The following is a 25,329-nucleotide window of genomic DNA, read 5'->3' on the forward strand; positions in this document are numbered from 1 at the left end:
CCCACCCCCTTCCGTATGTCACTGCGGGGCAGGCGCAGGTATATAAATGCAAGCGCACGGCTGGTTGGGTGTGTGTGTGTTATCTTGGGGGATGGATTAGGGTCAGGTGCATCACTATGCAGAACCCTATATCATTTTATATAGTCTACATATGGTCACCCTAAATCTGATGTGTGCCTTTCCTGTAGACTTTGCTGAAGGATCCATTCTATATGGGGCTGTACCAGAAGAGGGATCGCACACAGTTGTATGATGATCTGATTGATGAATTCATGGATGCAGTTACAGACAGGTATGAGAAACCTCTTACCCACAGGCTATAGGGAGTATGTATTAATGCAGGAGCATTATAGATGGACTTTTTATTGTCCTGTAGTGACTAATTGACGGCTAATTATATTTAGAAGGGCTACAATAACATTATCATCTCTTACTGAACTGCACTTGGTAGAGCATGCACTATTTAAAGGAGAACTAAACCCTAAAAATGAATAGGGCTACAAATGCCATATTTTATATACTGAACTTATTGCACAAGGCTAAAGTTTCAGCTTGTCAATAGCAGCAATGATCCAGGACTTCAAACTTGTCACAGGGGGTCACCATCTTGGAAAGTGTCTGTGACACTCACATGCTCAGTGGGCTCTGATTGGCTGTTGAGAAGCTAAGCTTAGGGCTCGTCACTAATTATCCAGCAGAAAATGAGCTTCCCTGGCTGTAATATAAGCTGATGCTACAGGTTTGCTGATTATTAAATTCTGATGCTAATTGCACTGGTTTCTGTGCTGCCATGTAGTAATTATGTGTATTAATTACTAATCAGCCTTATATTGTGACATTTCTATTCTATGTGTACTGTATATTGTGAGTGGGTCCCTAAGCTCAGTAAGTGACAGCAGCACAGAGCATGTGCAGTGAATCAGCAGAAAAGAAGATGGGGAGCTACTGGGGCATCTTTGGAGACACAGATCTTTACTGCTAAAGGGCTGTGGTTGCCTTGGGCTGGTACAGAAGCACACACCATAATGTACAACATTTTCTTATGTTTAACTTTCCTTGTCCTTTAATGGTTTATTATATATGGGCTATAAGAGACCTTAGGTGATTGCTGCAGTTAAAGGGCTTGTTCACCTTTGAGTTAATTTTTAGTATGACACAGAGAGTGATATTCTGAGACCACATGCAATTGGTTTTCATTTTTTATTATTTGTTGTTTTTGGGTTATTTCGCTTTTCATTCAGCAGCTCTCTAGTTTGCAGTTTCAGCAATCTGGTTGCTGTGGTCCAAATTCCCCTAGCAACCATGCACTGATTTGAATAAGGGACTGGAATATGAATAGGAGAGGCCAGAACAGAAAGATGAGTAATAAGAAGCAGCAATAACAATACATTTGTAGCCTTACAGAGCATTTGTTTTTTAAATGGGGCCAGTGACCCCATTTGAAAGCTGGAAACAGTCAAAAAGAGGCAAATAATTTTAAAAATGACATACTAAAAGTTAACTTAAAGGTGAACCACCCCTTTAAAGCAATGCGCATATCATTTCATTGGTAGTCTTTTCTGACTGTTCGCATGCCTGGACCATTGGACCATTTCCCTTGGCTTATTGTAATTATAACCCTACAGTCTAATAAGGGGATGCTGGGAGTTTTACAAAGCTCAAAGGCCACTGGGTGGATGTCACTATGGAGAGAATACATGAAAGCAACTCTTTCAGTTATATTATCTGTGCAAATAAGGATAGTCCACACACTTGATAATGACCAAGTTATAGTGACTGGGGTATAGGGTTTGGAGACCCATATATTTAAATATGTGGAAGAGAAAAAAAAGACCGCGCTGCGTCTGCATCCGACAGTCGTGTTGCGTTGCATCAATAATGCGACACGATCCGACAATAGCATTACTTACCTTATTTCTGTTGCATCCGACATGACGTCTGCGCTTTTGCGCAGTTTGATGGATCGCGGCGGAATCGTTCGTGGAGTCCTGCCCTAAGGGTCAGGGTACACGCTCAGATTCAGAGAGATTAGTCGCCCGTCGACAAATCTCCTCTTCCTCTGGGCCACTAATCTCCCTGAACTTCATCCCTCCGGCTAGAATGTAAATGGCCAGCAGGATGGCACCTGCCGGAGCTTTACATTCTAGCCGGCGGGAGTAAATTCAGGGAGATTAGTCGCCCTGAAGAAGAGATTTGTAGACGGGAGACTAATCTCCCCGAATCTGAGCGTGTGTGCCCAGACCCTAAATAAAAACCTGCATTCCCAGTGTCTTTGTTTTAAATCCTGTAATTTGCAGCTGCTGGTTTGAGGGCTTCTTTGTTCTCATGTTAATCCATATAATCCAGAGTACAGCTTTGCTCCCTTGTGTGTAATTCTGACTCCATTCTGACTTCACTTTCTAGGTATGGCCAGAACACACTAATCCAGTTTGAAGATTTTGGAAACCACAATGCCTTCCGGTTCCTAAGAAAATACAGAGAAAAATACTGTACCTTCAATGATGACATACAGGGTGTGTTGACTGTTCCTGCCTCATCCTATACAGTATCAATGAACTGCTGCACATCTGGTCTATATGTGCTTAATGTGCCTGCTTTGCTTCTTTACACAAAGGAATTTGAAGCAACTGTGATGATGTCCCTTTAAAGGGATACTGCCATGGGAAAATGTGGGTTTTTTTTTAGTTTTTTTTAAATGCATCAGTTAGTAAATATATATTTTTTTAGTTGTAATATTGGTGTATAGGCACCATCTAACTTTGCCTGGTCATGTGCTTTCAGAAAGAGTCAGTGCTGCACTATGGAACTGCTTTCTGACATGCTATTGTTACTCTTACTCAATGTAACTGAATGTGTTGCAGTGGGACCTGGATTTTACTATTGAGTACTGTTCTTAGATCTACCAGGCAGCTGTTATTATGTGTTCTGTTCTTGGGCTGCTGGGGGGGAAGGGAGGGGGTGATATCACTCCAACTTGCAGTAAAGAGTGACTGAAGTTTATTAGAGCACAAGTCACATAACTAGGAGCAGCTGGGAAACTGAATATGTCTAGCCCCATGTCAGATTTCAAAATTAAATATAAAAAAATTAGTTTGCTCTTTTGAGAAACGGATTTCAGTGCAGAATTCTGCCGGAGCAGCACTATTAACTGATGTGTTTTTAAGAAAACATTTTTCCTATGAAGTAAGTATCGCTTTAAAGGGGTTGTGCACCTTCAAATTAACTTTTAGTATGATGTAGAGAGTGATATTCTGAGACAATTTGCAATCGGTTTTCATTTTTTATTATTCGTGGTTTTCAAGTTATTTCACTTTTTAATCAGCAGCTCTCCAGTTCGCAATTTCAGCAATCTGGTTGCTAGGGTCCAAATTCCCCTAGCAACCATGCATTGATTTGAATAAGAGACTGGAATATAAATAGGAGGGGTCTGAATGGAAAGATCTGTAATAAAAAGTAGCAATAACAATACATGTGTAGCCTTGCAGAGCATTTGTTTTTACGTGGGTTCGGTGACCCCCATTTGAAAACTGTAAAGGGTCAGAAGAAGAAGGCAAATAATTCAAAAACTATAAAAAATAAAAAGTGAAGGCTAATTGAAAAGTAGCTTAGATTTAGCCATTCTATAACATACTAAAAGTTAACTCAAAGGTGAACCACCCCTTTAAGGTTCATGGCACACATCTCCCTGTGACTGCAGCGTTCCCGCCTGGAATAACTATGGTGATTAAAAGAATCATTTGCAAAAAAACTTGTCCATGACACACATTGTTACCAGGTATCTTTCTGAAGTTATGTGCCCGCGGGATCAGCCCAGTTTACCCTGAAAGAACCAAAGCATTCATGACTGTGTGCCATAAGAATAATATAGTGAATAAAGTACCCCCTCTTTTAAATTATAAGGGTATTATAAGTTACCGAGGCGTTTCATGACCATATAAAAACACTAAGCTGAAGGTCATGGAACTCCGAGGTGACTTCTTATATCGTCATATTTTGCAACAGGAGATAGTGTATTTATTATAATACACAAGTTTCGCTGAGTCATGGGACAGAAATGACATCACTAAGCTCTGATTATAACCAATGACATCACTAAGCACTGTTTATAAGGATATCATTTACAGGATATTCATGGCTCGTGTATTATAAAACATTTATTGCTACTCATTACTTGTATTGACAATACTTGGCCACATTGTCCGTTTCTAGCGTGCTTTTAGGCATTTATATCACCATTCCATTTCTATAGTCCTGTGTTATTATTGGAACACTCCAAGTGCTTTGTCTAAGCGACAATTGCCTGATCCCATGGGTCTGACCGACTGCCAGTTTCTGTAAATCAATAGAGCATGATTTCAGGCATTATGTCACACTTCCGCAGAGCTGTTAAAGGAGAAGGAAAGGCTAAAATTAAGTAAGCTTTATCAGAAAGGTCTATATAAATACACCAGTAAACCCTCAAAGTAATGCTGCTCCTCTGTCAAAAGAAACACCACATTTCATCCTTCTATTGTGTACTCATGGGCTTCTGTATTAGACTTCCTGCCTTCAGCTTAAACCTCCAGGGCTAGGGCTTGAGCATGCTCAGTTTGTTCCTCTTCCGCCCCCCACCTTCTCTGCTGTAATCTGAGCCCAGAGCTATGAGTGAGCAGGGAGTGACTCAGGCAGGAAGTGATGTCACACCAAGCTAATATGGCATCTGCTATCCTAAACTAACAGAGAGAGATTCTAGAGCTGTTACTCAGGTACGGTAAAGCATTCTGCAGAATAAATATAGTCTTATAGCTTGCACTATTGTGGCTAATCTATTGGCAATAAACTGCTTCTGTAGCTTCTTTAAATGCATGGAAATGGGAAGCAAAATCTCTGGAACAGCATTGAACACACAGGATGAATATCCGCAGTTACATTGTCTCTAGCTCTGAAGGGGAGTGGCCTAATTCTTCCAGGGTAACCTAATTCAGTTCCTCTCTCTGCAGGCACCGCCTCCGTAGCCCTGGCTGGGATGCTAGCCGCTCAAAAGGCCATAGGGAAACCCATTACAGAACACAGAATCCTTTTCTTGGGAGCTGGAGAGGTATGAAAATACATTAATACATTAATAAGCATATTATAACTACAATAAAACTGTTCCGGAGTATGTGTTCCTCTGCATTAAAAGGATGGTTCACCTTTAAGTTAACTTTTATTATGTTCTAGAACAGCTAATTCTAAGTAACTTTTTGAGTTATTTGGCTTCTTCTTTTTACTCTTTCCAGCTTTCAAATGCTCTAAAAAAAACAAAAACAAATGCTCTGTAAGGCTATACCTTTTCTTTCTATTCAGGCCTCTCCTATCCACAAGGTCGGACTGGGGGGGGTCAGGGCTGCCACATCAGGGCCCCTCTCCCCAGCTGCAGGGCCCCCCCCCACCCCCCCACCACCTGCTTCATGTCTTCTTTATGGGGGGGGAGGGAGGTCCGGAGAGCTGGCTCTGTGTAGCGGATCTGGCCCGGCAGGGCCCACCGGGTTTTTTTCCGGTGTCCCACCGGCCCAGTCCAACGCTGCCTATTCATATTCCAGTCTCTAATTCAAATCAGTGCATGGTTGCTGTGGTAATTTAGACCCTAGCAACCAGACTGCTACATTTGCAAACTGGAGACTGAATAAAAAGCTAAATAACTCAAAAACCACAAATAATAAAAATTGAAAACCAATGTAAAAAAACCTTTTAAAGGGTTTATTCACCATTAAATTATATTTTAGTATGATGTTGATTTTCTTAGACAATTTTTCATTTTATTATTATTATTATTATTTGTCACATAATATTATCATGCAGGACACTGTGACATTAGTTACCATCATAGTCCCTAAAGTGATCTATTTCTTCCCTGTGCCAGGCTGCACTTGGCATTGCCAATCTGATTGTAATGTCTATGATGGAGAATGGGATTTCTGCTGAAGCAGCTCGGGAAAGGATATGGATGTTTGACAAATTCGGCTTGCTCATTCAGGTAATACTCAGAGGTAATAAAATGTAATTTCATGTAAATATATACTCTGTAGGTATTTAACAGTAATGTTTAGAACTCAAACGTGGCTAAACTAAATCCCAGCGAGGGTCTGTATATGCTGCCTGTAGATGAAATACTGAGGGGTAAACAAATATATTTGCGCCTTAGTTCAGAGCAATAAAGACTTATGTTTATTAATTACTTTTTTTATGTACATTTGGTAAAATTGCAAAAACTACAAACAGGGATTGACAAAACATAGTAAAGCCAGAAAATATATGACACAGACCAGTGCAAAAGGTTGGGAGCCATATTTAACTGAAAATATGAGAAGACCTGAGGTTTTTGTGCCACATTCAGCCCTCACAACACTGGTTTGACCAGGCCTGCTTTAGAATGGGATCTGTGCCGCTAGGACAGAATGTTCTGTTATACAGATAGCTAGAATCTCAGCTGCCATAAAGCCAGAGCCGGATTAAGACTAAACAGGGCCCTAGGCAAGGTAGTGCTTCTGGGGCCCCCCCATCTCGAACCACCTAAAGTTACAGTTACAAAAGAAGCACTGCTATACTAGCGCACCTTTATTATGACAGTTCTTTTAAAAGTTCAGTAGTAACACTGTTGGCAATCTGACAGAAGGTATTCCTTCTGTTCATTGTCTTAAGAATACACTCTGCATTAACCTATTTCTTCAGAAAAGACATCAATTGATTGTTGTTTATCCATTCCTATTCTTTAATAGAGTGCTACTCAAATAAAATAATAAGGTTGTAATAGACAAACCTACACAGCATTTACTTCTTCATACTCAAAGTCAGACCAAGGGTTAATTTATAAATTTAATTAGCTAACAAAAAGCAGCATGTCCAGTACTGAACACAAAAAGTATGCCCATAAAATAAATATGAAATACTGCCATTATTATTGCAGAAATAGCAGCAATATGATGAAAATATAGCCACAGTTACAAAAACACTTGAGCCACAGATAATAAGAAACATTGTAAAACAGGGTAAGCTTCCCAAATATAATAACCAATAATAAATTATTAGTTAGCTTTTAATGACTTTGTGAACTTAGATTAATGAATTCTAACAAGAATTATGTCAGGAATTGGGAATCAGTTGCATTAAAGACTTGTTCCACATTTGCATAAAAATTAATCTGCAGCCAGATGAGACAACTAGACTATTAGAAATGTTGCAGCTAATTGGGAAGACTAGAGTATTAGTATTAGAAGTGTTTTGCAGCCAGATGAAGAGATGAGAATATTAGAATTGTTTTGCAGCCAGATGAGAAGACTAGGGTAAAATAATTCTTTTGTAGCTAGATGAGAAGATTAGGATATTAGAATTGTTTTGCAGTCAGATGAGACTAGGATATTAGAATTATTCTGCAGTCGGATGAGAAGAGTAGAATATTAGAATTGTTTTGCAGCTAGATGAGACACTAGGGTATTAGAATTTTTCTGCAGCCAGATAAGAAGACTAGAGTATTAGACTTCTTTTGCAGTCAGATGAGAAGACTTGAGTATAAGAATTATTTTGCAGCCAGATGAGATGATTAGAGTTTTAGAATCATTTTCATTAGCTCTATGAACTCCTCTACTATGGAAGATGACGTAGTTGCTTACCCCTCAGTCTTACTCACCATACGTCTTTTATATGCTGCTCAAGAAATGGATCATTTTTAGCATGAAGCTCTGGTACTCACTGAAATCTCCCATTCTGTGGTGATCCAAATAGCTTATCAGTTCCCCTGAATGGTAGCCTAAGGAACTTTACAACACTGACAATCCAAGCAGATTTCTTTTCATGAGCTAGTTGTTCAAAGAAGAGCATGGTTTTGCAGTCAGGTGAGAAGACTAGGGTAAAATATTTCTTTTGTAGCGAGATGAAAAGATTAGGGTATTAGAATTAGACTTTGTGCACTTAGATTAATGAACTCTAAGAATTATGTCAGGAATTGGGAATCAGTTGCATTAAAGACTTGTTCCAAATTTGCATAAAAATTAATCTGCAGCCAGATGAGACAACTAGACTATTAGAAATGTTGCAGCTAATTGGGAAGACTAGAGTATTAGTATTAGAAGTCTTTTGCAGCCAGATGAAAAGATGAGAATATTAGAATTGTTTTGCAGTCAGATGAGAAGACGAGAATATTAGAATTGTTTTGCAGTCACATAGTTACATAGTTACATAGTTACATAGTTAAATTGGGTTGAAAAAAGACAAAGTCCATCAAGTTCAACCCCTCCAAATGAAAACCCAGCATCCCTACACACACCCCTCCCTACTTTTAATTAAAATTCTATATACCCATACCTATATTAACTATAGAGTTTAGTATCACAATAGCCTTTAATATTATGTCTGTCCAAAAAATCATCCAAGCCATTCTTAAAGGCATTAACTGAATCAGCCATCACAACATCACCCGGCAGTGCATTCCACAACCTCACTGTCCTGACTGTGAAGAACCCTCTACGTTGCTTCAAATGAAAGTTCTTTTCAGTCAGATGAGAAGACGAGAATATTAGAATTGTTTTGCAGACAGATTTCTTTTCATGAACTGGTTGTTCAAAAAAGAGCATGGTCTATTCATCATTATTTATTTTCCTTAGTTCTTTAGTCATATAACTTGTAATATCAGTATATGATTGTTTTACATACAAATACATATTTTGAACTAGATTTGTAAAACAATATTCACACACATTTTAAAACAGGGTAAGTCTCCCCAATATAATAACAAATTATGATGTAGCTTTTAATGATTTAAAATAATTCTTACAGCCAGATGAGTAGACTAGGGTACATTTTTTTGCAGCCATATCAGGTGAGTAGGGTTTTAGAAATATTTTGCAGCCATATGAGACAATGAATTAGAATTTCAACATTTAGAAATAAAGAAGCTGGTGAAGGGATTTCATGACTTGTGTACCAAGCCTTGTACTGTTTGCTGAGCAGCTAACAATTACAAATTAACTTTACGTACTTTTTGCTTAGCAAAAGAATCCACAATGTCATCAAAAGTCAAGTTGTCTGACTAAAGCGGATTCCACAGCTAGCAAAGAAAGGGCTGATAACCCTTCTTGGCCCATGGTAGTTCTTCTTTCATTTTTTATCCTTTTCAAACAGGAAAATGATCTTTCTCCACTGGCATTGGTTACAGACATGCATAAAAACATACGTAGCAAGGTTTCAGTATTTGGAAATGTTTTTTGCAAGTCCCTGGCAATTATATATTGCCTCATTGCCATTGGGCACACCATGGATTCCTGGGGTATCAATGCAGAAAATTGTAAAAATTCTTCTGTAAAACAGTCTTCGAGATCCTCTGGGTAGTTTTTTTGCAATTTGTCTGCAGAGCTGCGTAAATCTGATATTGGCAAGTTTGTATTAAAAATATCAAAACGGTTATTCAAGCATTCATAGCACTGATTCCTTCTTTTAAGCTCTGCAATAAGAGAATCTGTTAATACATAGAATGTTTCAGTGATAAATTTGTTTCTTGCTGACATATGTTGGTTAACATCATCAAATGGTGATTCATCAGCAAATGTTTTGCGTTTTTTAAGCCGTTTTCCTTCTCCTGCATATGTATGGTCTCTAGTTAGCTTTTTAGCTTCTAGTTCATATGTGTCAAATGAATCCCTAATTATTTGCACATATGCAATCAATGAGTTATAAAGTATGACTACTTCTGAAAGACAGATTTTGGTGTTTTGTAAAGTTTTACTAGTCGCATTTAGCCTTTCTAAGATGTTTCCCCACACCACAAGAAGAATGGCGGTTTCAAAGTGGTTGAGTTTTCCCAATAAGGACTTTGCCTCATGTTGGACTCTTACTTGGTGATCAGACGACTCTAATTCTCTGAGAGCATTTTTCACATACTGAAAACCGATTCTCAGTGCTTTAGTAGCATCAGAACGAGCAGCCCATCTTGTGCCAGACAGACCTTTTACAGAAAGATTTCCAGGAGCTTTGCAAAGCTCATTTTTAAGAATGTTCCATCGATGAGTGGATGAAGAAAAAAAAACATAGATGCACTCCAATAGATTAAAAAATGTAGCTGCTTTAAGACAGGATTCTGCAGCACATGTTCCAACCAAATTCAGTGAATGTGCAGAACAAGGCACATAATATGCCAACTGATTGATTGCACGAATTCTAGCTTGCAATCCATTGTATCTGCCAGACATATTGCTAGCGTTATTGTAGCTTTGGCCTCTGCAATCCTGAATATTAATTTTCAATACAGCCAGGAATGACAACACAGTATTTTCAAGATGTTCTCCTGTATGAGAATAGATTGGAACAAACCCCAGTAACCGTTCCACAGGCCCATCTTTGTTAACATAACGTAGTACAATTGCTAGCTGATCAACATGACTGAGATCTGGTGTGGAATCTACAATTAAAGAAAAATATTTGGCAGTGTATAGCTCTTGCACTATTACTTGAGCAACTTTATTTCCCATTAACTCGATGAACTCCTCTACTATGGTAGATGACATGTAGTTGCTTACCCCTCTGCCTGACCCACCATACTTCTTTATATGCTGCTCAAGAAATGGGTCATATTTAGCAATAAGCTCTAGTATTCCCAGAAATGCCCCATTCTGTGGGGATCCAAATAGCTCATCAGTTCCCCTGAATGGTAAGCCACGTTCACCAAGGAACTTTACAACATCGACAACCCTTCTTAAAACTTCCCGCCAGTACTTCTGTTCATGAACTTCTTGTTCAATAAGAGCGCGGTCTATTCGGCATTCAGGGTTTGCCCTGTCTGTGAATATGAAACACACTTGCGATGATCAGGTGAATTCTCATGCTCCCTTAATCTTGCAGCAGCATTTTTCCAGTCATTAAAGCCCGATGTTGCAAGGGCATGAGACAAACTACTATAAAGTTTACACGGCACACAGAATATAGTTCCTGTTGAGGGTGAGTAGATCATCCAATCACGAGTAATACATTCAGCATTATTTCTTTTCCGTATGAATAGTTCTTTAGTCAGATACCTTGTAATATCAGTATATGTTCTTTTAGATGCAGAGTAGTCCACATACTTATTTTGAATTTGATTCTTAGAAAAATATTCACGCAAATCTTCAGAAATGTTACTTCCCCACTCAGCAGGATCATTAGAGTAACTCTTAATGATATTTTTGATAGCATTTGAAGTTGTTGTAATTTCTGGTATAGCAGATATGGACTGCTGGGATTGGGAAACTGGGGCATAATCTCCAGTTTCTTCATAGTCCATGGTCAATGGGCTTTGCACCATAGTAGCTACTTCTGTATCTCTAGTGCTTTTGGTGATTATAGTACAAACAGCATGACTGGATGACTGGATGACGACATCATCATCATTAGGATGTAATGCACGGCTTACTATAGTTTGATCAGTGTCAGCAACTTGACTTATGGAGCAACTTGTTCCTTGTTCATCAGGCTGAGGTGTATTAGAATCTACACGGCTTTTGCTGGATTTATGATGAGCAGAAGGAATTACTCCTTGCTCCAAATTGGAGATAGAGACAGCATATGTATTTGTAGCATTAGGATGCGCTGCAGTACTATCTATACTTGTGGTGAAACTTGTTCCTTGTTCATCACCATCAGGCTGAACAAGCTGATGCTTTGGTACTAAAAAAGATTGCATATACGTCTTTTGTTTTACTGTCTCTTTTTGCTCTTTATTTTTCTTTCTCCTTTTAGCAGCCCCTGAGGCATGCCTATACAGATTCTTCGACATACCTTCTATTGTCTTTTTACAACCCTGTTTATAACTGGAAACCCTAGACAACCCTTAGAATTCTTCTGCAGCCAGATGAGATGAGTATTAGAACTATTTTGCAGCCACCAACCAGATTAGACTAGAATATTAGAACTGTTTTGCAACCAGACGAGAAGACTAGAACTGTTTTTCAGCCAGACGAGGCTAGAATATTAAAACTGTTTTGCAACCAGACGAGAAGACTAGGTTATTAGAACTGTTTTGCAGCAACCAGCCAGATTAGGCTAGAATATTAGAACTGTTTTGCAGCCAGATGAGACTAGAATATTAGAACTGTTTTGCAACCAGACAAGAAAACTAGGGTATTAGAACTGTTTTGCAGCCACCAGCCAGATTAGGCTAGAACTAGAATATTAGAACTGTTTTGTAGCCAGATGAGACTAGAATATTAGAACTGTTTTGCAACCAGACAAGGAAACTAGGGTATTAGAACTGTTTTGCAGCCACCAGCCAGATTAGGCTAGAATATTAGAACTGTTTTGCAACCAGACTATGGTATTAGAACTGTTTTGCAGCCAGATGAGACTAGAATATTAGAACTGTTTTGCAACCAGACAAGAAAACTAGGGTATTAGAACTGTTTTGCAGCCACCAGCCAGATTAGGCTAGAACTAGAATATTAGAACTGTTTTGTAGCCAGATGAGACTAGAATATTAGAACTGTTTTGCAACCAGACAAGGAAACTAGGGTATTAGAACTGTTTTGCAGCCACCAGCCAGATTAGGCTAGAATATTAGAACTGTTTTGCAACCAGACTATGGTATTAGAACTGTTTTGCAGCCAGATGAGACTAGAATATTCTACCCGTTTTGCAACCAAATGAGAAGACTAGAATATTATAACTGTCTTGGAGCTAGATGAGGAGACTAGATGATTTTATACCAGAATAGAATTATTAATTTGCACTCAGCTCAGTTGTAGCTTTGGTTGGTCTTGCAACCTGCATGGCTGCCGGGTCCCCTCCCTCACTCCTTTCAGAGCCAGTCAGACAGTCCCACTTTCAGAGACCCTTCTCAAATTATTTTACACACCGATATTTTGTATTTTTGTTTTTTAAAAAAAAATTTCGTTTTTTTCTGTAGTTTTTAGTTTTTTTCTAGGTTTTTTTTCTCAGTTCTGATTGCCCCCTCACTCACTGCAGAATCAGTTGAACAGTTCCACCACTGCCCCACAGACCCTTTTGAATTATTTTTACCCCCAGATCACACTGTTACTTCCAAATGGCTGCAGCACAGCCTGCCCCTCCTCCACCCCACAAGCCAGTCACAGCCCCACTCCCACAGACTCTTTACAAATTATTTTGCCCCCCAATTTTTTTTTGTATTTTTGTTTTGTAGTTTTTTTGGTGTTTTTTTGTAGTTTTTATTTTTTTTTAGTTTTTTTCTAGTTTTTTTTTCTCAGTTCTGTCTGCCCCCTCACTCACTGCAGAATCAGTTGAACAGTTCCACTGCCCCACAGACACTTTTGAAATATTTTGACCCCCAGATCACAGTCACACTGTTAGTTTCAAATTGCTGCAGCACAGCCTGCCCCCTCCTCCCCTCACAAGCCAGTCACAGCCCCTTTACAAATTATTTTGCCCCCAAATTTTTTTTTGTATTTTTGTTTTGTAGTTTTTTTGGTGTTTTTTTGTAGTTTTTATTTTTTTTTGTTTTTTTCTAGGTTTTTTTTCTCAGTTCTGTCTCTGCCCCCTCACTCACTGCAGAATCAGTTGAACAGTTCCACTTTCAATTTCCCCCCTAGCGCCAGAAGCCAGATGCCCAGCCCAAGATCACGTTCAAATGGCTAGAAATTAGAAAACAGCCTGCCAGCCTGGCCTAGTAACTGCCCCCTTCCTCTTCCCTCCCTCCCTCACAAGCCAAGCCAGCAGACAGTCGGACAGTCCCAGACCAGTAGTCTTCAAAAATATATTAGGCAAGCCGCAATTTAAAAAAAACAATTCGGGCTGCAGGCAGCCAGCAGGCACTGTTTGCTGCACAGGCAGACGGACCAGCAGATAAACAATTAGTTAGGCCGCAACCTGCAAGGATTTGTGGCAAATCAGTCACACAGTGTGTAAGAGAGCTCCTCCAGTCTAAACTTTTAGGCGCCAACTGAACGCTCACTGCGCACAACCGAGCTTTTATAATGTGCGCCATGATGTCAGCGCGCAGGCGCGCCGTGACGTCAGCGCGCAGGCGCGCCGTGACGTCAGCGCGCAGGCGCGCCGTGACGTCTGGGCGCAGGCGCGCCGTGACGGCAGCGCGCACGCCGAGATCAGCGGCGACAGACTGACAGGTGACTGACAACAGCACAACTGTGGGGGGCCCGGACCCGGAAGTTTTTAGAGGTATTTTTTTTCCCGGCCCGGGCCCCCTAGAGCTAGGCGGGCCCTAGGCAGCCGCCTAGGGCGCCTAGTGGGTAATCCGGCCCTGCATAAAGCAGGACAGGACTGCTGCTTACAATGGGGATCAGATAGGATCTGTGCAGCCACTGGGACAGAATGTTCTGTTATACAGATAGCTAGAATCTCAGCTGCCATAAAGCAGGACAGGACTGCTGCTTACAATGGGGATCAGATAGGATCTGTGCAGCCACTGGGACAGAATGTTCTGTTATACAGATAGCTAGAATCTCAGCTGCCATAAAGCAGGACAGGACTGCTGCTTACAATGGGGATCAGATAGGATCTGTGCAGCCACTGGGACAGAACGTTCTGTTATACAGATAGCTAGAATCTCAGCTGCCATAAAGCAGGGCAGGACTGCTGCTTACAATGGGGATCAGATAGGATCTGTGCAGCCACTGGGACAGAATGTTCTGTTATACAGATAGCTAGAATCTCAGCTGCCATAAAGCAGGACAGGACTGCTGCTTACAATGGGGATCAGATAGGATCTGTGCAGCCACTGGGACAGAATGCTCTGTTATACAGATAGCTAGAATCTCAGCTGCCATAAAGCAGGGAAGGACTGCTGCTTACAATGGGGATCAGATAGAACATTCTGTCCCAGTGGCTGCACAGATCCAATCTGATCCCCATTGTAAGCAGCAGTCCTGCCCTGATTTATGGCAGCTGAGATACTAGCTATCTGTATAACAGAACATTCTGTCCCAGTGGCTGAACAGATCCTGTTATACAGATAGCTAGAATCTCAGCCATAAAGCAGGGCAGGACTGCTGCTTACAATGGGGATCAGATAGGATCTGTGCAGCCACTGGGACAGAATGCTCTGTTATACAGATAGCTAGAATCTCAGCCATAAAGCAAGGCAGGACTGCTGCTTACAATGGGGATCAGATATAATCTGTGTATCCACTAGGACATAATGCTCTGTTATACAGATAGCTAGAATCTCAGCTGCCATAAAGCAGGACAGGACTGCTGCTTACAATGGGGATCAGATAGGATCTGTGTATCCACTAGGACATAATGCTCTGTTATACAGATAGCTAGAATCTCAGCTGCCATAAAGCAGGACAGGACTGCTGCTTACAATGGGGATCAGATAGGACTTGTGCAGTCACTGGGACAGAATGCTCTGTTATACAGATAGCTAGAATCTCAGCTGCCATAAAGCAGGACAGGACTGCTGCTTACAATGGGGATCAGATAGGACTTGTGCAGTCACTGGGACAGAATGCTCTGTTATACAGATAGCTAGAATCTCCACTGCAGTTCTAGCTGAGGCAGGCATCTTGGATTTATCTGGTTCCTCCTACCTATATCTTCCCAGCCAACTGCAGCTCTGAAATCTCGCACATGAAATTCCTTGGTTGCTTAGCAACCCTTCCAGGCTTCAAATCAGCCAAACCTCTGTGTTAGCTGCTGTTCAGTAGTGCTGCCACCTGCTGGAAGTTAGTGTGTGCCCTTCATTTGCATAATGACATCACCAGCAGGGGACAAGATAGGGAAATCTCCTGATACTTCTAGTGGAGGAGTTTACTAAAACAAGGCATTCTGGGTAGAATACTCAAGGCAGTGCTACAAACTGAGCATGTTCCTGAAATTTGCATGTTATAGTCACAGTATGGACTCCCTCAGTGAAAGAACCCGTTTTACAAAGTAAGGGATTTTTTAAAACCTGAAGTTTTTTTTCAAAAAACTATATCTGTAGTTTGATTAAACGTGTTTAGCTTGTACTGGTCAGATTGTTAATATGTGTTTGATTTTGGCTGTGATAGGTGCCCTTCAAGTTTCTGGTTGGTTACTGTCTGGTAACCAATCAGTGGAAAGCAAGAGAGCTGAAAAGCAGGAAGTAGTGTTCTGGCTATTATGTTATACATCAAATCACTCCAGCCTTTATACATTACATTTTGCCTAACTAACTATATTAGAAACATGTTTTATTTTGCACAGCCTATCTATTTACCCAGTTTTTATTTTTATACTGACTGTTCCTTTAATGCTGTGAGTACACAGATGCATTAGACAGTGGTGCAGGTCAGCCACAACTCCCAATGTCCCATTAGAAAAAAACATAAAAATTCTGTATCCTAGGGCCGAGTAGAAGGCATAGACGGCAACCAGGAGTCATTCGCACATTCCGCCCCAGAGCAGCCTGTCGATAGCTTTCTTGATGCTGTGAATGTTCTGCAGCCAACGGCAATTATTGGTAAGCTCTTATCATTAACACTTATTTATAAAGCGCCAACCTATTCCGCTGCGCTGTACAATAGAATGGAGTATACATCAAACATTTACTTCATTTTGCACACTGCTTAGGAGATCACGGTTGGTCCCTTTTTGTATTTTACTTTCATCCACTCTTTATTTATATAGACGTGTATAAATGTGATTGTACTGGGAATTATAACACATCAGGAGGGCTATAAGATAGCCTGTCTAGAACTGTAACTTAAAGGGGAACTATCTCGGAAATTAAAATTTAATATAAGCTTCATCATACTGAAATAAGAAACTTTCTAAATACAATCAATCAAATATACAGTGTCAATCATGAAACAATCAAGTTTATCTTCACTATCCCTCTCTCAGCATCTGTTTCTCTTCATTCTCTCTTCATGCAGCAGTTGGGTGTCAGATATTCATTGACAGTTAGATCCAATATATCTTATAGGGGGGCTCCTTTCCTAGCAGATGTATTAGAGCTCACTCAAATAACTGATTCCACTACAAACAAAATCTAAAAAAATAACTGCCTTTTGCACAAATTCTGCATGTAGAGAGACATGATGTCTGGTGATTTTAATAGAGTAGCCCCCTATACGAATGTGTTAAATAAAACACAACTAATTGTACAGCAATTTACTGCGTTTAATTGAAGTTCATCACACCTCTCGTTTTTCCCTATACGATATATTGGATCATTCATGTGACACCCAACTGCTGCATGATGTGTGGGCCGACCCGAGGCCCGCGGGACCCCCAGGTTTTTGTGCGGGCCGACCTCTGCACAAAATCTTCGGGTCGCCGCTACCCAAAGATTTTGTGCAGGGTAGAGTCCTGCACGGAACCAGTTTCTAAGACCCAAACCCGCATATTTACCCACTTTGATCCGCTACCTGACCTGGACCCGCAACTGCCTTATCCGCAACCCAACCCACAACTCGCCAACCACCATGAAAACATGAATTGATGGTGCTGCAAACCGGAAGTGACTTCATCAAAAGTGGGCGGGGACAGAAACAAGTTTCTTAAAGCTTTTAAAGGCGTTAAATATAGACAATATTACATAAGATAAGAAATTTAGATCAGACCCGCGAACTGCAGACCCGCACATGAAAATCCTCCCCTCATTCCGCAGGGTGCTCTTTTTTTTTTTTTTTTGCGGCTAACCCGTAGGCACCTGACCCGCTGCAGAACTCTAGTGCAGGGGTTGGCCCGAACCCGCCCGACCTGGGGGTAAACCCCACGGGTCCCACCTACCTCTGGTCGGCCCCCACTTTCGGCTCAATTTTGAGTTTAATATTTACATTAGACGGATACAAATGGAGCAAGGAAATGATGGTATAGTATGAAAAAATCGGTACTAAATATGGATGCCCCGAATCCAGGATTCGGTCTTTTTCAGCAGGATTCGGCCGAATCCGAATCCTGCTGAAAAAGACCGAATCCTGGAGGAAAATCACGTGACTTTTTGTCAAAAAATTGTTCCCCTTCCCACACCTAATTTGAATTTGGTTCGGTATTTGGCCGAATCTTTCACAAAGAATCCGGGGGTTCAGCCGAATCCAAAATAGTGGATTCGGTGCATCCCTATTTTTAAATATGTTAGGGCTCACATGGAACATAAATGTATATTTCCCCTGCTGAGCATTTTTCACACGTGGCTGCTTTTTTTATTACTCTCTCTGTCTGGCCACAGGGGTCGCAGGAGCAGGGAGGCTTTTTACGGAGGACGTCATCAAAGCAATGGCTTCCATCAATGAACGACCCATCATCTTCGCTCTGAGTAACCCAACTCTGAAGGCAGAATGCACGGCAGAGGAAGCCTACACTTGGACAGAGGTAGGGCCTTTAATATGTAAAATCTGCAGCCCTGGCTGTTGCTGGTGTTTACTAAGGATAATGGGAGTTGTAGTTTAAAAGTAGAAAGCAGTTTAATGTCCCTGATTCAAACCTTTTGCTGTTTCTCTTCTTGATAGGGGCAGTGCCTGTTTGCCAGCGGAAGTCCGTTTGACACCGTCATGTTGAGCGATGGGCGATCCTTTAAACCAGGACAGGGGAATAATGCTTATGTATTCCCAGGTAAGGCTTTTGCTTTGTTAATATTGGTTAAAGGAGAAGTAAAGCCTAACTAAAGAAATCGCTAGAAATGTCGTACATTAGAGGGAAGAGTTATGATGGGTAGAACTTCGAATTCATGGGAGTTTTTTTAAAAAACTCCATGAATTCGAAATTCGACCAATCAAAATGTATTAAAGAAATCTAATTTTCTAAACTTGGGTGAATAGGGTCAACCCGAAAACGCGAATCTGATTCCAAAAAAAAACTCGGATGTCAGGAAGGCAGCAAACAACTCCAAATTGATCCCAGGACATCTGCCATTGACTAAAACAGCAATTCAGCAGGTTTTAGGTGGTGAATAGTCAAATTCGAGTTCTTAAAGGGCCAGATTATGATTCATTTCAATCAAATTTGAATTTTTTTACAAAAACTTGAATAGAATTTTAACAATTCCCTAGTTGAATTTGAACGTTTGGCCATAAAAAACTTGAAAATTCTAATTTTCAATTCGACCCTTGATAAATCTGCCCCTATGTTTTGTGCTTCTGTACCAGCCCAAGGCAACCACATCCCTTTAGCAGTAAAGATCTGTGTCTCCAAAGATGCCCCAGTAGCTCCCCATCTTCTTTTCTGCTGATTCACTGCACATGCTCTGTGCTGCTGTCACTTACTGAGCTTAGGGACCCACTCACAATATACAGTACACATAGAATAGTAATGTCACAATATAAGGCTGATTAGTAATTAATACACATAATTACTACATGGCAGCACAGAAACCAGTGCAATTAGCATCAGAATTTAATAATCAGCAAACCTGTAGCATCAGCTTATATTACAGGGGAAGCTCATTTTCTGCTGACGAGCCCTAAGCTTAGCTTCTCAACAGCCAATCAGAGCCCACTGAGCATGTGAGTGTCACAGACACTTTCCAAGATGGTGACCCCCTGTGACAAGTTTGAAGTCCTGGATCATTGCTGCTATTGACAAGCTGAAACTTTAGCCTCGTGCAATAAGTTCACTATATAAAATATGCCATTTTTAGCCAAATGTAATTTTAGGCATTAGTTCTCCTTTAACCAGTTCACTGCCAAATACCAACATTTCCTTGATATTATAAAGCACATTGCTTGATAGTAATACTTCCATCCATTCCCTCCATAAGCCACCATCCACGTGTCATAGTCTTGCCCCAATCTCATATTATGTTTGTCTTCATATAGGCGTTGCTCTGGCGGTTATTCTGAGTGGAGTTCGGCACATAAGCGACCGGGTCTTTCTTGAGGCTGCTAAGGTCAGTAGCTCACCCTACAGTGTTAAAGGGGTGGTTCACCTTTAAGTTAACTTTTAGGGGGTTATTTACTAAACTCAGGATGCAAAAATCATTCGTGATTTTTTTTTTTTTTATAAAATCAGACTTTTAAAAAATCGCTAATTTTTCTAAATGTATTAAACCCCGAGGATGGAAAAGTCTGAATCTGAAAATCCGACATCTCAGACCTGTCGAGGTTACATATAAGTCAATGGGAGAAGTCCCAATAATTTTTTTGATATGCACTGGGTTTCGTGCAATACCACAAAGTTTTCTGAGTTTTCAAGTGAAATCGTGAAAACCTGATTTTTTTTTCCTGCAAGCCAACTTTTTGGAAAAATGTAGCAATAAATAAGCGTAAAAAACCTGAGCGAATTTGATTGGAGTTTGTAGCAGAAAACATTGAGATAAATTCGGACTTTGATAAATATCCCCCTTAGTATGTAAAAGAATGGCTAATTCGAAGCTACTGGTTTTTTTTTTATAGTTTTTGAACTATTTGCCTTCTTCTTCTGACTCTTTACAGCTTTCAATAGGGGTTCACTGACCCCATCTTAAAAAAATCTGTAAGTCTACACATTTATTGTTACTTTTTTATTGCTCATCTTTCTATTCAGGCCTCTCCTATTCATATTCCAGTCTCTTATTTATATCAATGTATGGGTGCTAGGGGAATTTGGTCCCTGGCAACCAGATTGCTGAAACTGAAGAGCTGAATAAAAAGCTAAATAAGTCAAAAACCACAAATAATAAAAAATGAAAACCAATTGCAAATTGTTCCAGAATATCACTCTCTACATCCTACTAAGCATAATTTATAGGTGAGCAGCACCTTTAATAAATGAATGTGTATTATATATTTGGTGCTAGTGTTGCTCAGGTTTAGCAGACTTGTATCTATTTAGCATGACCGGAGACTTATCCAACACAGGAGCCTATAAACCCTGTCTGTCAGTTAAGGGCATGCTAAGACCATCGATTCTCTTATTTTGTTTTTCTTAGAAATACCAGATCTATTATAAGTGCGTCCAATTAAACATAAAATATGTTAAAAACAAATATATATATTTTTTCGAATGAAGGCACTTGCTGAGCAATTGACTGCTGAAGAGCTGGGGCAGGGAAGACTGTATCCACAACTGTCTAATATCAGAGATGTGTCGATTAACATTGCTGTAAAGGTAAGTGACTTGTCTCATGCTCCATATTCAGACTGGACTGGCAATCTGTGGGTTCTGGCAAACATGGCCGCCATCAGGGGGGCACAAGTGGCCAGGGCCTGAAGGGGGGCCCGGCAGTGCTGCACTTTCGAAAGAGCCAGACTGCCCCTTGATGACACCGAAGCTGTGCCACCGTTTTCGAAGTCCTGAACAACTGAAATACGGAAGTCCCGGAGCCCAGAATCAGTGAAAAGACCCAAAGTCCTAAATGAGGAAGTCCCGAAGCCGCGAAAAATACCCGAAGCCGCGAATCAGTCAAAAGGCCCGAAGTCCTGAATCAGTCACAAGACCCGAAGCTGCGAATCAGTCAAAAGGCCCGAAGTCCTGAATCAGTGAAAAGACCCGGTCACTAAAACAGCCGAAGTCCTGAAGCTTAACTTATAGGGGGGCCCTGGTCACCAATTCATTTTTTTTTAATTTGTAGGGAGGCCCTGCCCACCAATTTTTTAAAAAAACTTTTAAGGGGGGCTGTGGCACCACAGTGTGTATGGGGTCCCGTGATTTCTAATGGCGGCACTTCTGGCGAATGCCGCTGTAAAGTGCCATATACAGTCACTATTTATTGGGCTGATGGGGGGCTGTTTGTGGTTCTGTGTACTTGAAATGCCAGGGTCTATTTTGATAGACTTGTGTTTTCTCAGCTTTGGTTACAATGATGCCTTAGTCAGTACCCTGATCACTTATGGCAGACAGTGGGGTTACTTGTTAAAGGAGAAGGAAAGTTCTTTTTACTTGGGGTGCCAAAATGGCATATTTTAAATAGTGAACTTATTGCACGAGGCTAAAGTTTGAGCTTGTCAATAGCAGCAATGATCCAGAACTTCAAACTTGTCACAGGGGGTCACCATCTTGGAAAGTGTCTGTGACACTCACATGCTCAGTGGGCTCTGATTGGCTGTTGAGAAGCTAAGCTTAGGGCTCGTCACTAATTATCCATCAGAAAATGAGCTTCCCTGGCTGTAATATAAGCTGATGCTACAGGTTTGCTGATTATTAAATTCTGATGCTAATTGCACTGGTTTCTGTGCTGCCATGTAGTAATTATGTGTATTAATTACTAATCAGCCTTATATTGTGACATTTCTATTCTATGTGTACTGTATATTGTGAGTGGCTCCCTAAGCTCAGTAAGTGACAGCAGCACAGAGCATGTGCAGTGAATCAGCAGAAAAGAAGATGGGGAGCTACTGGGGCATCTTTGGAGACACAGATCTTTACTGCTAAAGGGCTGTGGTTGCCTTGGGCTTGTACAGAAGCACAAAACATCATGTTTAGCTACATCTTTAGTTAGGCTTTAGTTCTCCTTTAATAGAAAACTGCACCGGCCCGGGATTCTTCCAGTGAGCACCGCAAAGAGCGATCGCTTTCCGGCTTCTTCTTTCTTCTCGCGGATGCGCATGTGCATTAGAGTGAAAAGCTAAACTTTAACGAATGTGCTGACTATTTTGTTCTACTGCGCATGCGTCTGCCCCGGGAAATTTGAAGAAAGAAAAAGCTGGAAGAGGATCGCTCCGTGGTGCTCACTGGTATAACCCCGGGTCAGTGCAGGGTACAGGCAAGGTGATCCCTTCCCTTTTTAATTACAGGAATGGGACCTGCTATACTGAATTCTCAGGACCTGAGGTTTTCTGGATATGGGATGATTCTGTAATTTGTATCTCCATACCTTTTAGGGGCAGATTTATCAAGGTTTGAATTGAAATTCGAATTTTTAAATTTCGAGTTTATTTTAGTCTAATTTGACTAGGGAATAGTCCAAATTCAAGTCAAATTTAAAAAAAAAAAAATTGAAATTCGAATTTGACTATTCACTATCTAAAACCTGCCGAATTGGTGTTTTAGTCTACGGGGGACCCCCTACAATAAATTTGGAGTAATTTGGTGGACTTTTGAAAAAAAAAATTCCTAAAATTTTTTTGAAGTTATTTATTTTTTGGTGAAAAACCTCAAATCAAATTTGATTCTAATTTGCAGCTCGATCCTATTCACCCGTTTTTTAAAAAAATATATATTTTTTTAATAAATTTCAATTCAGTTTTTTTTTTTTTCCCTTCAAATTTCAAGTTTATGGGAGTTGATGGGAGTTTTTAGAAACTCCCATGAACTCGAAAATCGACCCTTGATAAATCTTGTGATTTATCAAAGGTCGAGGTGAATTTTCCAGTATACCTCGACTACGGAATAGTCCAAATTCGATTCGAATTTGCAAAATTTATCGCGTGCTGTCTCCTTAAAAATTCGAATTCGAACATTTGCCATCTAAAACCTGCCGAATTACTGTTTTAGCCTACTACCTCCTAGAACCTATTTGGCGTCAACTGGTGGACTTTGAAATATCAAAGGGGGTTTTTTTGGGAAAAACTTTGAATAGAAATCGATCGAATGTGCTATTAATTCGATTAGTACAATTCGAATTCGGCCGAATACGGACCTATTCGATGAAAAACTGACCTATTCGACCAAAAAAAAACAAACTTCGACTTAATTTTGGTTGGTCTTTTTTCATTCGAATTTCAACGTTTTATCAGTTCGAAATTCAACCCTTGATAAATATGCCCTTAAGTGTATTAAAAACCATGTAAACATGAAATAAACCCAATAGGCTGGTTTTGCTTCCAATAAGGATTAATTATATCTTAGTTGGGATCAAGTACAAGCGACTGTTTTATTATTACACAAAAATTTGGATAAAATGGAGTCTACGGGAAATGACCTTTCCATAATTCTGAGCTTTGTGGATAACATGTTTCTGGATAAGGGATCTTTCTGTAATTTGGATCTTCATACCTTAAGTCTACTAGAAAATCATGTAAACATGAAATAAACCCAATAGGCTGTTTTGCTTCCAATAAGGATTAATTTTATCTTAGTTGGGATCAAGTACAAATTACTGTTTTATTATTACACAGAAAAAGGAAATCACTTTTTAAAAATTTTGATTATTTATCAAAGTTGGCATTCCTGTAATTCGGAGCTTTCTGTATAATGGGCTTGTGGATAACAGATGCCACACCTGTACTAACTTTACCAATTCTTCTTTAGGTGATGGAGTTTGTGTACAGGAACGGCATGGCTTTCCAGTACCCGGAGCCTGAGGACAAGAATGCGTATATCAGATCTAAAGTGTGGAGCACAGACTACGATTCCTTCCTACCCGATTCCTACGACTGGCCGGAGTATGCATCAAAGCCGCACAAAATGTTCTAACCCTGCAATCACGCCCACTTTCTGTTTTGTTAAAGCGTATTGTAATACGGGTAGGGGGATCTATTATCCGGAATGCACCTATAGAGGAATGAGACCCTGGGACTGAACAAAAGTTAAGGGGACCAATTGGGGCACTGACTGCAGTTTTCATATATCTTTATGAAAAATATCTTCTTTTAAAAGTTTAGTTGGACCCTAAACTGATTTTGCGGTTCGACCCAGGCTGAATGACTGGATAACCAGTCTTTCTGTAATATGGGGTGCCATGCCTAATAGGGGTGGGTCACCTTTAAGATAGCTTTTAATTTCTAAGCAACTTTTCAATTGGTCTTTTTATTATTTATTTTCTATAGTTTTTTTATTTATTTGCCTTCTTCTGCTGACTCTTTCCAGCTTTCAGATGGGGGTCACTGACCCCCATCTAAAAACAAATGCTCTGTAAGGCTACAGATGTATTGTTATTGCTACTTTTTATTATTCCTCTTTCTATTCAGGCCTCTCCTATTCATATTCCAGTCTCTTATGCAAAGCAATGCATTTGTGCTAGGGTAATGTCTCGATTTGAATTTGATTCAAGTTTTCGAGTCAGTAATTTTTTTTTTTTTTTTTTTTATAAATAACCCCCCAGTCGAATTTCGAGTATATTTGAATTTAAAGGAGTTTAAAAAAACTATGGATGCACCGAATCCACTATTTTGGATTCGGCCGAACCCCTGAATCCTTCACGAAAGATTCGGCCGAATACTGAACTGAATCTGAATCCGAATTAGGAGTGGGAACGGGAAAACATTTTTTACTTCCTTGTATTGTGACAAAAAGTCACGCAATTTCCCTCCCTGCCCCTAATTTGCATATTCCAATTCGGATTTGGTTCGGCTGGGCAGAAGGATTCGGCTGAATCCTGCTGAAAAAGGCAGAATCCCGAATCGAATCCTGGATTTGGTGCATCCCTAAAAAAAAAAAAACTCACATGAATTTGAAATTCAACCCTTGATAAATGTGCCTTTAATGTAAGGGCTTGCTACAAAACATCATTACAAAACCCAAACAGGATTTATTGCATCACCATGTATTTATGCTTCTGGATAATAGATCCCCTGCCTGTATGTTAAAATTAAG

At 40.2% G+C, this 25,329-nt stretch overlaps 1 protein-coding gene across 1 annotated transcript in view; it reads left to right on the forward strand.

Annotated features, from left to right (window-relative positions):
• me2.L (malic enzyme 2, NAD(+)-dependent, mitochondrial L homeolog) overlaps positions 1-24,544 on the forward strand; it is a 47,630-nt gene extending 23,086 nt beyond the window's left edge. The window contains exons 7-16 of the mRNA XM_018266931.2: positions 189-292; positions 2,404-2,513; positions 4,980-5,077; positions 5,882-5,995; positions 16,282-16,396; positions 18,110-18,252; positions 18,390-18,492; positions 19,695-19,765; positions 20,866-20,964; positions 24,046-24,544. Coding sequence (XP_018122420.1) covers positions 189-292; positions 2,404-2,513; positions 4,980-5,077; positions 5,882-5,995; positions 16,282-16,396; positions 18,110-18,252; positions 18,390-18,492; positions 19,695-19,765; positions 20,866-20,964; positions 24,046-24,210 — 1,122 coding nt within the window. The 3' untranslated portion in view covers positions 24,211-24,544. The remainder of the gene's footprint in view (positions 1-188; positions 293-2,403; positions 2,514-4,979; positions 5,078-5,881; positions 5,996-16,281; positions 16,397-18,109; positions 18,253-18,389; positions 18,493-19,694; positions 19,766-20,865; positions 20,965-24,045) is intronic.
• The last annotated feature ends 785 nt before the right edge of the window (positions 24,545-25,329 follow it).

This window comes from Xenopus laevis, chromosome 1L (assembly GCF_017654675.1).
Source record: "Xenopus laevis strain J_2021 chromosome 1L, Xenopus_laevis_v10.1, whole genome shotgun sequence".
NCBI lineage: Eukaryota > Metazoa > Chordata > Amphibia > Anura > Pipidae > Xenopus > Xenopus laevis.